At 33.9% G+C, this 15,307-nt stretch overlaps 1 protein-coding gene across 1 annotated transcript in view; it reads left to right on the top strand.

The window, feature by feature from the left end:
- Positions 1–15,307, top strand: part of UGGT2 (UDP-glucose glycoprotein glucosyltransferase 2) — a 137,841-nt gene that overhangs the window by 20,016 nt on the left and 102,518 nt on the right. The window contains exons 6-9 of the mRNA XM_074378431.1: positions 4,142–4,238; positions 6,843–6,915; positions 8,844–8,944; positions 14,039–14,138. Coding sequence (XP_074234532.1) covers positions 4,142–4,238; positions 6,843–6,915; positions 8,844–8,944; positions 14,039–14,138 — 371 coding nt within the window. The remainder of the gene's footprint in view (positions 1–4,141; positions 4,239–6,842; positions 6,916–8,843; positions 8,945–14,038; positions 14,139–15,307) is intronic.

The raw sequence follows: 15,307 nt of genomic DNA, 5'->3' as shown, positions 1-15,307 counted from the left end.
TCAAATTTGTCCAACTTTTTCTTAATGATCTCCTTCACAATGCCATCAAAACATTTTCTTAATATTTTCTTGTGAGAATTAAAATGCTGTTTTTTGTGTTTTGGTCTTTACTCCATCTGGAATGTATTTGAATATGCTGTGAGGTAGAGATATAATTCTAATTCCATATGGAAAGCTATTGGTCTCCACATAATTTATTTAGACAGTTAACTATTTTAAGCCATCATATACCAAGTTATGTTTTTAGACTCCATTCTGTTCCAATAATATATCTATTCTACACAAATATAATATTTTAATTGCAGTAGCCTTTAAATCTAAAGCAATCTTGAAAAAGAGGAACAAAGCTGAAGGCATCACACTTCCTGATTTCAAAATATATTACAGAGCTGTAGTGATTAAGACGGTATGGTATTGACGTAAAAACAGATACAAAGAGCAGTGGAACAGAATAGAGAGCCAAGAAACAAACCGACGCATATATGGTCAACTAATATTTAACAAAGCTACCAAGAATACTTGGTGTAGAATAGTGTCTTCACTAAATGGTGCTAGGAAAACTGACAGCCACTGGAAAGGAATAAAACTGGACCCCTATTTTATATCACTCACAAAAATTAACTCAAAATGGATTAAGACTTAAACATAAAATCTAAAAGCATAGAACTCCTAGAAGAAAACATAAAGGAAATACTCCTTGACATTGGTCTTGGTGATGATTTTTTGGATTCAACACCAAAAGCAAAGGTAATAGAAGCAAAAATAAACCACTGGGTCTCCATCAAACTAAAAAGCCTCTACACAGCAAACGAAACCATCAACAAAGGCAATCTACTGAGTAGGAGAAAATATTTGCGAATCATTATCTGATAAAGGGTTAATATCCAAAATATATAAGGAACTCATACAACTCAATAGCAGAAAAAAAGCAATTTGATTAAAAAATGGGCAAAGAAGCTGAATTGACATTTTCCTAAAGGAAACATACAAATTGCAAACAGGTACATGAAAAGGTGCCCATCCTCACTAATCATCAGGGAAATTCAAGTCAAAACCACAGTGAGATATCACCTCTTACCTGTTAGAATAGCTATATATCAGAAAGACAAGAGATAACAAGTGTTGGCCTGGATGTGAAGAAAAAGGAATCCTTGTGCACCGTTGGTGGGAACGTAAAATGGTACAACCTACATCCACTACGGAAAATAGTATGGAGGTTCCATGGAAAGTTGAAAATAGAATTACCATATGATCCAGCAGTCCACTTCTGGGCATATAGCTCAAGGAAATGGAATAACAAAAAGGTATCTGCACCCCCATGTTCATTACAGCATTTCTTATATAGGGGCAACCTAAGTGTCCGTCCATGGAAGACTAGATAAAGAAATGTGATGTATACGTGTGTGTGTGTGTGTGTGTGTGTGTGTGTGTGTATATATATATGTATATATTATTATTCAACCTTTAAAAAGGAAGTCCTACCATTTGTGACAACATGGATGGACTCTGAGGGAATTACACTAAGTGATATGAGTCAGACAGAAAAAGACAAATACCGTATTTCTCAGTTATATATGGAATGTAAAAAAAACAAAACAAAAAGCCAAACCCATAGAAACAAGGAAGTGATTGGTGGCTGCCGAAGTTGGGGTTGCGGGGAGGTTAATGGGTGAAGGTGCTCAAAAGGTACAAGCTTCCAGATATAAACAAGTTCTGGGGATGAAATGTACAGCATGACAACTATAGTTAACAATAGTGTATATTTGGAAGTTGCTAAGAGAGTAGATCTTAAAGTTGTCATTACAAGGGGAAAAAGACCCATAGCTATGCGAGGTATGGATGTTAACTAAATTTACTGTGGTAATCATTTCATAATATAGTTGACCCTTGAAGAACTTGGAAGTTGGAGCACCAACACTCCACGCTTTGTAAATCCTCCTTTAGTTTATAGTTGGTCCTGCATATATACAAGCTTCTTCCATATCTGTGGTTCTGCATCTGCAGATTCAGCCAACCACAGATTGTGTAATAGTGTAGTGTTTACTAGTGAAAAAAATCCATGTGTAAGTGGACCATCACAGTTTACACAGTTCAAAAACCTGTGTTGTTCAAGGGTCAACTCTGTATACATATATCTAATCGTTATGTTGTACACCTCAAACTAATACAGTGTTATGTATCAATTATATCAGAAAAGGAATGGGAGATCAAAGTATATATCATTTTAAAAAATATTCCCAGGTGATTTTAACATGCCCCCACCCCCCAGTATGGTATGCTCATCTACTGAGAATCAGTGTCCCAAGCTATTCTTTGGAGAATGTGACCATTAAATATACTTCTGTGAAAGCATACTCACCAACTATTTGGGTACTCTGTAGCATCAAATTATAGCCTTCTGTTTAATTAATGACATGTTGTACATTCAAAATAGTTACACTGTAATCTAGTCAACATGTAATTCCAGTAAAAAATAGACTTATTTGTGCTACCTTTTGAACAGATGACTTTTTGGGTGGAAAGAAGAAATAGGATAATGAAGAAAGATTCTTTTCACCAGTTGATTTAGCCTATGAGCATTTTTGGTTTACAAATCCAAAGCTATTAAACTACAATTCAAATTTTATATTAATACATTTTCAAATGGAGAAAGTAAATATGAATTTAATAAACATATCTTTATTACTGAGGAGCTAATAACATTCCGGAACTGATAATGGAAATTGGTTATGTGAAATTGCATTTCTTTTATGAACTGTAACAAAATATGTGGGCTTAGAGCTTTGATTTGCTTCACCACCAACTGATTGTCTTTTCAGTGTAGAGTTAAAAATGTATTTTTAAATTGAGCTGTATGAAATTGAAAACTCTTTAAAAGATTTTCAACTTTGTCAGGTTACTAAAATTATAAACAACCCAATTTCCTCATGCTATCTTTCATTATAGCATGTGCCTGGGAAATTAGCAAATTAAATTTTAGCGTAGGCAGCAACGTTAAACACTTGTCTGCATGTCTGAAACTAATTCTTACATCATCTTCCTTGGAAATAGAACCATCCAGGAATAGTCACTCTGGTTGTATACTTATTTTTAAGGCTGAGGGAGAAGTTGAGGGAGGGAAGGAGAGAATAAAAGGTAATACACTATTAGGGTTCTCCTTGCATTTGATCTCTGCCTCTTCCTCTCTCTTGTTCAGGATTGCAAAGCTGCTCTCATGTAAACCTTCTTTAAGCAAAGATACGTAGCATCGTCACAGGTGTTTGCTGAGTACTAGTAAAACTGGTTTCCTGACCCGTGAAAGAATATGCCAAATGATAATGATTGTAGCACAACTCATAAGAATTTCAGTTTAGAAGCTAGAAGTAACCTTAGACATCTTCTGAAACATTACATATACTCATCCATGTTGTTTACTTTTTGAAAAAATGTGACTTCTCTTCCTTGACAGGATAACTCTAGACGTACATACTGTATTTGTCCTTTATAGAAAAGGGAAGATAAGGTACCAAATTCTGATCACACATACTTCAGACAAGGCAAATTGTTACCTCTCATTGCAAGAATGGGTATTAATTTGTGGCCTTTGGTATAGTTTAATCATTGAGAAACACAAAGAAAGAATTAATGAGGTTCTTTAAGGCACTGAGTTTTGTTTTTTTCTTTTTGTCTCCTTTACCTCTATTTTCCAGTAATTGACAACATTCTAGTTGTCCTACAGCCAGACAGCTAGGAAATGAATAGCATTTACTGGTTTACCAAATCTTGTGTAGTTCCCCAGAAAGAGTACAGTTTTGCTGAAACTTGATTGCATTGGCTTCTCTATTAACTCATGGGAAGTATGGGAAAGTTGCCATGGTATAACAGAAAAAGATCAGATTTTTTTTCATTGTAAAAGAGTAATTAAAACAATAGAGTCATGACAGAGTGTTTAGAAAGTAAAGAAGTGGTCATCAACCAAATTCTAGCTCCTTGACTGTCTAGAGAGAGTATAAATATCCCCCAAATAATTATATTTCACAGTGATTATGGAACTTCAGCATTAGTAATTTACCCTAATGTCCTTATACATGTGACACTGAATTCAAAAGCAGATGTTTGACTAAATATTTTCTTTTTTTTTTTTAATACTGTGTTTGAACAGAAACCATCCTCACAGAAAATGTACTTATCTGGCTATGGTGTGGAGCTAGCAATTAAGAGTACAGAATACAAAGCGTTGGATGATACCCAAGTCAAAAGTAAGTTTATTCTCTGTATTTGAGTAGAATAAAAATTTGGAGGCTTACATACTTCATGTAAAAAAACAATGACTGTAATCCTATATGCCTTAATTCAAGGCTGGAGATGGGATTAGACATGTTCCTCCCTAGTTGGAATTTAATTTTAAGTAAAAATAAATATATTTAATATTATTGCCCTTTCAAAAATGTCTTCAAAAATTGAAAGTAACATATTATTTTGCTTATACCCAAATGGCTTCCCAAACACTTTTTGCAACATATAAAAATTGATATGTGTAGGTTACACGGAGGCAATAGGTGTGAGGCTGCTTATGGCTAGAAGTGACTGACCCAGGAGCTCAGAAGGGCCGGTGATGTGCCCAGTCACCCCCTGGAGGCAAGGGCAGGAAGGCTAAGGGGACCAGTGTCTCAGTAAACCTAAAACCTGTTGGTAACACTGCCTTACAACGCTTAGTCTGAAGTATTTATTTACAGTGAAGTTAGGATGATGGTGTTGTGTTTTTGTTTCCTTTTGAAGTGGAATGGGAGAGGACAGTGGATTGTTAGAATGAAGTACATGATTAGATTTGTGATCTAGAAATCAACACCTGTCTGTGTTCTGTGTACTAAATGCATGCTCTAGATGAAGGACTGCTGAAGACCTAAAAACATCAAGGACTTTTCAGATTCTTACGGAAATCTTTTATTACTTGGCTCATTGGAGATTTATCTAACCTGATTCTGGGTAAAGAGTTTCTTATTCATTCTTTTATACGCTCTTGGATGTGGCTCTACTTCAACTTTGTTTTTATATCCAGGATCTAGTGCTGGAGGCCCTGCCCTGATTATGACCTAGCTCTAGCCACTCCTCACTCCTACAGAATGTGCTACAAATAAACATCTGTATTATTGTGATTTAAATCCTGCTGGTTAAAGAGTTACTGAAAAAGTACAGCACAAATAATAATGTCCAGATTTAAATATTTCCACATAGCTTGTATATAGCTCTACGTGATTTATAATTTAGTCTTTCATTTAATAGTCATGGTAGTAACTTAAGGCATTTTCTAGCTATCCTTGGGCTTGTAGAATTTTCTTTAAAAGTCATGTGATCATATGTGTTACCTATGTTACAAATTGCACACTAAATTTTGTCTTACATTTGGAATATATCTTCTCTCCATTCTGGTTGCCACTCCTTTAGTTCAGTTCTTTTTTTTCCCCTCCGTATGTGTGTATCAGGCTTCTAACTGACCTTCTCTCTGATCTTTGGTCTTCAGTGCCCCTAGTCCCCTCGTCCCCAAAATAGAACGATCAATTTGTTGTCCACAGTGCTGTCTGATTGAACCTCTTATGATGAAAATCTGACATTGTGACTCCACTGATGAAAATCCTGTACTGATTCCCTGCAGCTTCCCTCCTAAATTCAAGCACTTAGCAGAGCAGAGAAAGCTTTTCACCCTCTGGCCTCTTTCTGCCTCATCACTGTCCCTCAGCCCTCTCATTTGTACCCTGTGCTCCTGTAACACTAAACTATTGTACAGAATAATTTTCTGTTCCCTGGATGCCTCCTTGTTTGGCTCCATGCCTAGCCTTTATGACCTCTATAGAATACTTTCATTCCTTAGCATACGCTGTTCCTTCTGCCTGAACCCTTCCTCCTTTCTCCCACCTCTTTTATTCATCTAAAGCCAACTCATCTGGTAAGACTCATGTATCAGTCAGTACCTCTGAGATGGCTCCCTGTCTTCCTGCTCTGTCAGAGGAGGGTTTTCCCTTTTCTGTATTCCACATATTCTGTGCTTTCTTTCAGAAAAGTTTTAAACAGTCTGTGAAAATTGTCTGTCTGCTTTTCCACCAAGTGAAGTATCTTTTGCATCTCACTTCCAGGTGTCTATCCAGTAGGCATCATAAAGAGAGTCAGTAAATGTTTGCCCGATGAATGAATGAAATGGAGGAGTAGGAAGACTGGATCAGAGCACTCAGGGTTTTTAGTTGTGGTCCTAGCGGTCCAGATCCTCAGATGAGTGGAGGAGAGAAGTATATTTGATGAGCTGTAGTCCATACTGATTGAGCACAGCCCCGTGCTGTAAGAGGTCACAGATTCTCAGAATCCCAACGTACCCTCACACATACCACTTACCATACTATATACTGTAATTATTTGGTAACTAAAGGAGAGGGGAAGGGGAAGGGAAAGGAACATAAAATATACCTTTATCCTTTGAGGCCATGAGTTTTGCTGTCTATCTAACGATTTCTTCATTATGTCTAAAGGTGTCAGAAACATGCAAGAACTCCTGTATCTGTTAGGATTTAGATCTCTTTCTGACTTAAGAGCTAAGCCCAGGGTTTGTTGCAGGTCCTTTTGTTTATCATTCTGGTTATAAAACAGAACTTGACTATGAGATTATCTACAGAGCATTTATTATGGTTGTTAAGTATTTAATAATCTTGTTTAAAAAGAGAGAGCACACTGATGTATCATTACCCGGATCCATGAAAGAAAAACAAGGTAAAACAAATGGAATTTGATTTTGAGTTCTTCTAATTTATAATTACATATTCCTTTTCCAATCTGAAATGTTTTTGTTTTATTTTGTTTTTGTTTCCAAAATGTAGCTGTGACTAATGCTGGTGTAGAAGATAAGACTGAAACAAATGAAGTCCAAGGATTTCTCTTTGGGAAACTAAAGTAAGTTGAATCACAATGATGTTGTATTACTACACTCTTAATTTTGTTTTTAAAGGAATTGATTCAGTATGCTGTGTTGGTCTGTGTTCCACATTTTGAAAATAGACATATTGTTACAAAACTAACACATGGTTAATGCAAAAAAAAAGCAGAAAATTGAAAAATAATCACTATTTCGACAGGATAATGAGTATGATTAGAGAAATGGGAATTGAAAATGATCAAAGTTGTCTCTGGCTAAAAACTGAAATAGAATTTCGTAGAATCTTTTACAGATCCTCATGGGTTACAAAGATCATGGTTAATATTAGATTTTTTAGCATGAAAAAATAAAAAAATTTAATGCCTTAAAAGAAGAGAAAATACTTAGTTTCCTAAATTTCAGTGCCGCTGAGTGCCACGTTAAAAATCTTTTAACATCTGGTCTTAATTTCACATACATGTACAAGTAACTTCAAAAATTAAAGTTCTGCCCCTTTTCTTTCCCGCATCACTGACTGAAGACAAGGAATGGGATGGTGAGTGCTCTCTGAATGTTGATGGTTGGGGACTGTCGCAGTTTTGTGTGTAGTTTCTCTTGGTTACAAGAAGGGAAAGTTTATGATTCCCTTGTAAAGGTAAAATTAATTGAAAATAAAGAACTGTTTCTGTTAATATCTTTGGCTCTTATTTAGTACTAGCAGTACCTATACAGGACACTGAGGTCACTTCTCTGGGAGTAGATCATATCTTGGAATCTATAATTCTATTCTTTTTTTAAACATAACTGACTATTTAGGAAAATAAATTGCATGTCCTCCAAAAAGCTGTTGGAACCCTGGAATATTAGTTTTTTTAAAGAGGAAATACTCAAAGTTAGTTATTTACACAATTAATTGACTTAGGCAGAAACCTTTCGCTTTGAGATATTGTGTGATAATTATTTTTGCGTGAATTACATAAATAATTTTAGCAGTGAAGACTATCATTAAGCTTATAAAGAACAATGTGACAGCTCTTATAAACTTAATATAATCTGTAACTTAAAATACTGAGAAAGGAAGGGTTAATCTAATTCATAGTGAACTTATTTTCAAATAAGTTCTGTTGCTTTTTCACTATAAAAGCAGTCTTGATTCATTTTCAAAATGTCCCACATTGTAATAAAATTGCAAAATATTGAAACTGTAGTACATTTATTTATTTTAACTATAAAATTAACCTATTTCTGTGTATATGTTCTGTATATTTTTCATTTCACTTTTTAAAATATTCATTTCTCTTTACTGTTGAAACTGTTTTACTTAGAAAGTGTGCTGATAGCTAGATAAAGTTTTTCGAAAAAGGATTCTGTCTAATAATATTAAATGGCACTATGTCTTGATTTCATGAGGGAAGAAAGAAGATTATAGTTTTTGTTGTAAGTATAGTAAATGTCATCTACTATATTGTTCTTTAGCACTCTCTGAAAAATACCTAGATATGTTTAATTAGGCAAAATTATCTTAAGCTTTTTATAAGTTTCAAAGAAATAGAGTGAACTCTAAAATTGTATAGAAAGCGTTGGTGTCTTTCCTTATAAAATAGTTTTTGTTTTTAACTATAAATGCAATACTTGTAATTTATAAAGTGTTAAAATAAAAAGTATAAAACGTAAAAACTAATAATTCTGCCCTCACCCTTGGGTCCCTTATAGGTAATGTTAACAAATGAAAGCACATCCCCCCAGGTTTGGTTTTGTTTTATACATTGAAAAAGGTAGACATGCATATCTCCCTCATTATCTTCAGGTTCTGTGGATATAACTGCATCACTCTTTATTATTAACTTGATAAACAATTAGTTTGTGTCTAAGTATTTGGAGGAGTTAATTACAAAAATATACTGCTTGTATTGTAGTAATTTGTAGCAGGTGATGATAATTAACATTACTTAATATTCTAATACAGAGAAAGATATTCAGATCTTAGAGATAATCTGACAACATTCCAAAAATACCTGATTGAGAGTAATAAAGAAATGATGCCTTTGAAAGTCTGGGAACTGCAAGGTACAGTATTTTGGTCTACTTTAACATGGCATATTGGTAACTGAGCTCTGTTTTGTTAAATAGGCTTTTAAATAATGTGATATTAATTATTTCATAGATAATAATAATTACTAATGATGTGACTAATGTAAATTATTCCATTACTTTTTGTAGAAATACAAATTTAATTAAAAGTTTACTCAAACAAATCATATTTTTATGTTTGTAAAATTTAACATTATATCAAGTGCGCTTAACTGATAACTCATGTGTGTTTAAAGCGTACATGAGTTACAGGTTTAGCTCAAGTATTAAATCACATTTCAGAGAATCTGTAACTCTGGTTAAAAATCCTAATCAGGAGAAATTTGAACAAAGTCTTAATTTTTTTCCCTTTAAAATTTTGATCTTAACAGACCATTGCCTGTTTCACTGTGAGCTTAAAATAGCTTCTGTACTGACATCCTATAAGCAGATACTTTGAGACCAAAATTTAGTTTGAACTATAATTCCTTTTCCGCTTGTAATTTTCTTTTTTATTATTTTTAAAAATTTTAGTAAGTCATGGAAATATGTCATTATTCTGTGGAATCTATAACTTTTATCACATCTCTCATCAACTTTTTTTTTAATATAACAGCACATTGAAATTTACTTGACATACTATAAAATTCACCCATTCAAAGTGTACCATTCAGTGGGTTTTAGTATATTTTTTAGAGCTCTTTAACTGTCATCAGTCAGTTTTAGAGTATTTTCATCACCCCAAAAAGAAATTAACATACCCAAAGACAGGTACTCCCCAACTTCTCCAGCTATAGACAAGCAACAGTCTACTTTCTTCTTCAAAATATTCTCTAAGGGACCCATAATTTAGAAAATTTTACGTGGAAGGGTACTTTGGATGGCTTGTAAACAGAACATGCATAGTTAGCTTAGTTTGAATTAATCTCCCTAATGTCTATTGATATATTTGAATGGATTAGAAACAGGAAATCTAATTAAGACATCATTGAATTAGTATAATGTAAGATTGAACTATGTCTGTGGTAGAAGGCATAGAAAGGAAGGCTGAACTTAGCAAATATTTAGACAATACAGAATCAAAGATGACTTCAAAATTTGCAGCTTTGAACTTGAGTTAGAATATAAAATATGCAAGTAAGTTTGGGGGTTGAATATGAGGCCCAGAAATAAAGAGACTGGCCTTAAAAAGATGGATGTATAATGATTTAAAAGGAGAGCATTTAAATGTTGAAAATCTTAGCATAAAGGTTTTAAAATGGAGAAGCTGAAACATTAGTGACCAAATCAGTGCACAAGGGAGGGTGCTGTGGTGCTCATGCGCTCATGGAGAGTAGACGTGGTGGAATGACGGGAAATGGAGGAGCACCGTACAGAAGCCAAAGGAAATAGATTCAGGAAAGAGGACGTGATCAGTACTTTTTCTTTTTCTTTTTTGATTGATTTAACAAGTATTTATTGAAAATCTACTTGGTGTCAGTCATGTCCCTACAACTATGGTTTTAAATTTTGGGCTGAAACTTATGGTAGGATATATATTTTACGTCAAGACCCGTAAGCAGGTGTATGAGTACATAGATATGCTGAAAACTAAAAAAAGCTTCAGCATAGATATGTATGTTTACTACATTTTATACATTCTGATAAAACTTTCTTTTATTCTGCCCTATTTCATTCGAGAAAACTTCACATTACCCATTAATCTGATTTCACTGCTAACTAATGAGTTACAACTGACATGTTTAAAAACACTATATTCTGAAGATAAAATGAAGAGCTAAAATAGACACCATGTTTCTTCAAAGGGTCTTAGAAAAATATAAGTAATCTAAAAACCAGTGTAAAAATTACCATTGTAATTACTGCAATGGAAGGAGACATAAGATTAAGAAAAGTATATATGCCAGAAAGATCTGACTGGTGGGATGGGGGCAGGGAAGGGGTAACAGAAAGGGGAGCCTTCCTCAAGAAGTGGTGCTTGAATTGAGATTTGAGGAAGGGTTATTTAGAGAGACTGTTAAAGATCTTTGTGAGGGGTTGGATGTGGCGTGTGAGGGAGAGGAGATAGCAGGAACAACTGCTAGATTCATGGTTTACCCATCTGGATGGACAGTGGTGAAAAAAGAAGACTAGAGAGGACCAGATTTGGGCAAAGATGGGCAGGAATATTATAGATTTGTTATTGGACATGCTGCTTTTGAAGTATCCAAGTGGTAAAACCAAGAAGACAAATATGGGGATCTGGATATCAAAGGCAAAGTGAAGGACTTGAATAACAACTTATGAGTCATCTAGGTATGAAACAGTTTAGAAAAAAGTGAAAAAAAGTTAATAGAATCTGATAATACTATATTCATTTACTTGTTATTTACACTCTCTGATTTCATCAGCGAATTTTCAGGGGAGTTCAAACAACTTATGTGAAGGAGAATTACTTTCATGTTACCAAAAAATTTAAAAGGCTAGTTGTGTTACAAACCTGAGTAAAAGATAGTAGTCCATGATCATGATGGTGATTGGTGATGATAGAAACATTAACCAATACTGTTTGTCTGGCATAGTATTAGACTCTTTATCTGTATCATCCTAATTAAGTGTTAAAAACTCACAAGGTAGATATCCTACTTTTCCAGTTGAGGAAACTGAGGAACACACACATAAAATAATTAGTCTGAGGTCACAAATCTCATAAAGCACAAATCAAGGATACCTAAAATGAGCAGGTCTCTCTCATTTTAGAACCTAAATCCTCTCTTTTCCTCTCTGTTGTACTGTTTTTAAGTATAACTTTATGTACCCAAATACTCTCAGTCAAGGTCTTAGTCATCATATAATTGCCTCAAAAGAAATACTTGTTTATAACTTGTTATACCATATCAATCATATAAGTAATGACTTTAAGTTTTCTCATCTAAAAAAAGCATATATTCCTAAATATATACACACCAGTTAAAAATCATGTTGCTTATAATTGCCTTTAATAGCAATAGTACAATAAAAAACATAAAGGATCTTATTTGTAATTTTGCTGTTCATTCACTCATTCATTCATTGATATTGAGCACCTACTTATGTATCAAGTACTTTGAGGGGGTTAGAACATTTAAATTCTGCCCTCTTAGCAAATTTCAATTATGCAGTACAGTGTTATCAACTGTAGTCACCATGTTATACATTAAATCCTCAGACTTTATTAGCTTCATTGCTAAAAGTTTGTACCCTTTTACCAACCTCTCCTTATCTCTCCCTCCCGCAGCCCCTGGCAATCACTTTTCTGCTTTCTGTTTCTATGAGTTTGACCATTTTTTTTTCAGATTCCGCATGTAAGTGTTATTATACAGTGTGATTTTTTTTTCCTCTGGCTTATTTCACTTAGCATAATACCCTCTAGGTCCATCCATGTTGTTGCAAATGGCAGGATCTCCTTTTTTTAAGGCTGAATAGTATTCCATTGTGTTTTTATACACCATAGTTTTCTAGTTTGTAGATTTTCATAGTTTGTAGATTTCTCTTCAAGCTATGGATTTCATTTCCTTTGGACATACACTCAGAAATGGGATTGCTGGATCATATGATGGTTCTATTTTTAACTTCTTGAGGAATCTCCATGTTTTCAGCAGTGGCTGTGCCAGTTTGTGAGTTTCTTGTATATTTTGGATGTTAACCCCTTATCAGATATAATGGTTTACTAATATTTTCTCCCATTCCATAAGCTGCTTTTTCATTTTGCTGATGACTTCCTTGCTGTGCAGAAATTTTTTAGTGTGATAGTCCTACTTGTTTATTTTTCCTTTTGTTGCCTTAGGTTTTGGTGTCAAATCCAAAAAATCATGGCCAAGACCAATGTCAGGGAACTTACCCCTGTGTTTTCTTCTAGCAGTTTTGTGATTTCAGGTCACAAGTTCAAGTCTTTAATTAATTTGGAGTTGATTTTTATGTATAGTGTAAGGTAAGGGTCCATTTTATTCTTTTGCATGTGGATATCTAGTTTTCCCTGCACCATTTATTGAATAGAAAGTCATACTTTTTCTTTGCATGAGGTGATCCTATGGCAAAAGGATCCTAGTAGGGTGAGGACTGATGAGCATCCGTTGTTTGCAGTTAGGAGATACTAGGGAACACTGTTAGCTCCACTAGTGCTGGGATTGGAAACATGCTAAGGTAGGTTGAGGAAGTTACTTAGAGTTATTCAGCTAGAAAGTGATTTAGAGCTGGAGTTTGAACCTTGATCTGTTAGACTTTACCGGCCCATAAGAGGCTGCCCTGGGAACATCTTTTCTAGGCTTTGATTCCAGCCCGATTCGCCCCTTCACACTGAAAGGTAGAAACAAAACTAGTCTCACTATGATAAACTGGTCCTTTTACTCGTATTTGACAAGGTAGGATTCCACTTGTGGTGAGATGTTAAAGAGAAACAAAATGCTTCCCTATTAAGTAATGAAAGAATTCAATTTTAAAGTCTTTTCTGACCCTTGACAAAGTAATGAGACAAAAATTGTTGCTTCTAGCATCCTTGAGACTGACTCCAGTAAACCACACCCATTTTTCTTTTCATAGAATTGCCATTTCAGGGAAGTCATGCTAAGTTTAGGATTTTATTTTTACTGTTGTATAAATGTAGAACATTTTATTATTGTATAAAGGTAGAACAATGTTGGAAAAGAAAGTGAATGTTTATATTTACTGAGTTAAACACAGTGGGTCTAAAGTTCTTTCCAGAATTGGCTTTTCAAAGCTCTTTTTTCCTTCCTATTGTTTCTTTTTATCAGAACTTTTTGTTGTCTGTTTCATTTAACCTCAGTATAGAAAAGATAGCTTTGTGTCAGCATTTCTTTTCGTATCTCTTTTTGAAGTTATATGTAATTTGTGGAAAACAAATAATAGGTATTAAATGGTAAGTTCTCATTCATAAAAATGTAAGGCTTACCTTAACTGGATGTAAGTGATACTTCTGAATAATGCTAAATATGAGTGTTTGTTAATGTGTCTCTATGTGAATAGATGGTAAGAAGTGTTATTTAAATTATGTGGAAATGTCTGTTGAGGTCTAACATTATGCTAAATTCCTTAATGATACTTGTTTCCTTCCAGATCTTAGTTTTCAAGCAGCTTCTCAAATAATGTCCACTCCAGTTTATGATGCCCTGAAACTAATGAAAGACATTTCACAGAACTTCCCCATAAAAGCCAGGTATATTAAAGTTTATTGGTTTGATTATATATAGCCAGAATTCTTTCCATTAAATAAATTTTATGAAAAAGGCTGATTTCATTTAATATAATGATGTCAATTAATTCTAGTATATATGGAGTTTATGAAATCAGGGTCTCACTTCATTATATATGTTGGTTTATTTTTTTACTAGAGCAGAATATTGGTTTATGCATGCATGTGTACATGCTGTGAAATAGAGCTCTTGAGTTAGAGGCAAATGGAAAGGGGAAAATAATTTATTTTAAAAATTGTTTAAACAATAGACATGGTAATCCAAGAAAAAACTGGTTTCAGTAACTTAATATATAAGGAGATATTTTTCTCTTTCTCCTAGAGAGGATGATGAAAAGTATTAATCTAAATAAAACAAATATCTGTATATGTATGCATGACTGGGCATTGTACTGTATACCAGCAATTGACACATTATAATTGACTACACTTAAAAAAAAAAACAAAAAAAAAACCCCAAAACTAAGTAGATCTATGCCCAAAGTGTGGCCAAATCATGTTCTTGCCCTTTCATATTCCAAACAATTAGTAATGTGTTAATTGTATGGAATATTTTGTGGAATACTTTTTTGCCAATAAGAAATCTAATTGAATTGCTTTCAGAAATATTAATGTTACATTAAACACATCTTCCAGCTCAATAGATAATATATTTGCATATCCAAAAGTAACTAATAGATACAACTGAGGTTATCATATATTATAAGGATTTTCAAAACAACAAGACTTCAGTGCATTTGTATTCTGGTCAGGAATCACAATAAAAAATTATAAGCAATGAATGAAATATAAACTAAATTAGCTTATATTGAAGATACACAACATGGGACTAGTGCAGCAATAGTGTTTTACTGAGAGGAGTCGGGGAGCATCCTTGTGCTCTCAGCATCCCTTCTTAAGCGGTGGATGATCATTAGGCCTCTGTCTCAGACACTTTGGTACATTTATCCACAGAACAAATTACTGAATCTTAATCCTAGACAGTCTTTGCCTTTGTAAGATAAATAAATAGTGTATGGTTGGCCACAAGATAACAGGAACCTTTTCACAAAACCCTGAAAATAGAGAGGTTTGTCACCTTATTTACAGATTAAGAATTAATATATTGATACGACTTTCAGTCAATTTTAGTT

The sequence above is a fragment of the Camelus bactrianus genome, chromosome 14 (assembly GCF_048773025.1).
Source record: "Camelus bactrianus isolate YW-2024 breed Bactrian camel chromosome 14, ASM4877302v1, whole genome shotgun sequence".
Taxonomy (NCBI): domain Eukaryota; kingdom Metazoa; phylum Chordata; class Mammalia; order Artiodactyla; family Camelidae; genus Camelus; species Camelus bactrianus.
Note: the sequence above shows the minus strand (reverse complement) of the source record. Positions and strands in the feature narration are given on the sequence as shown.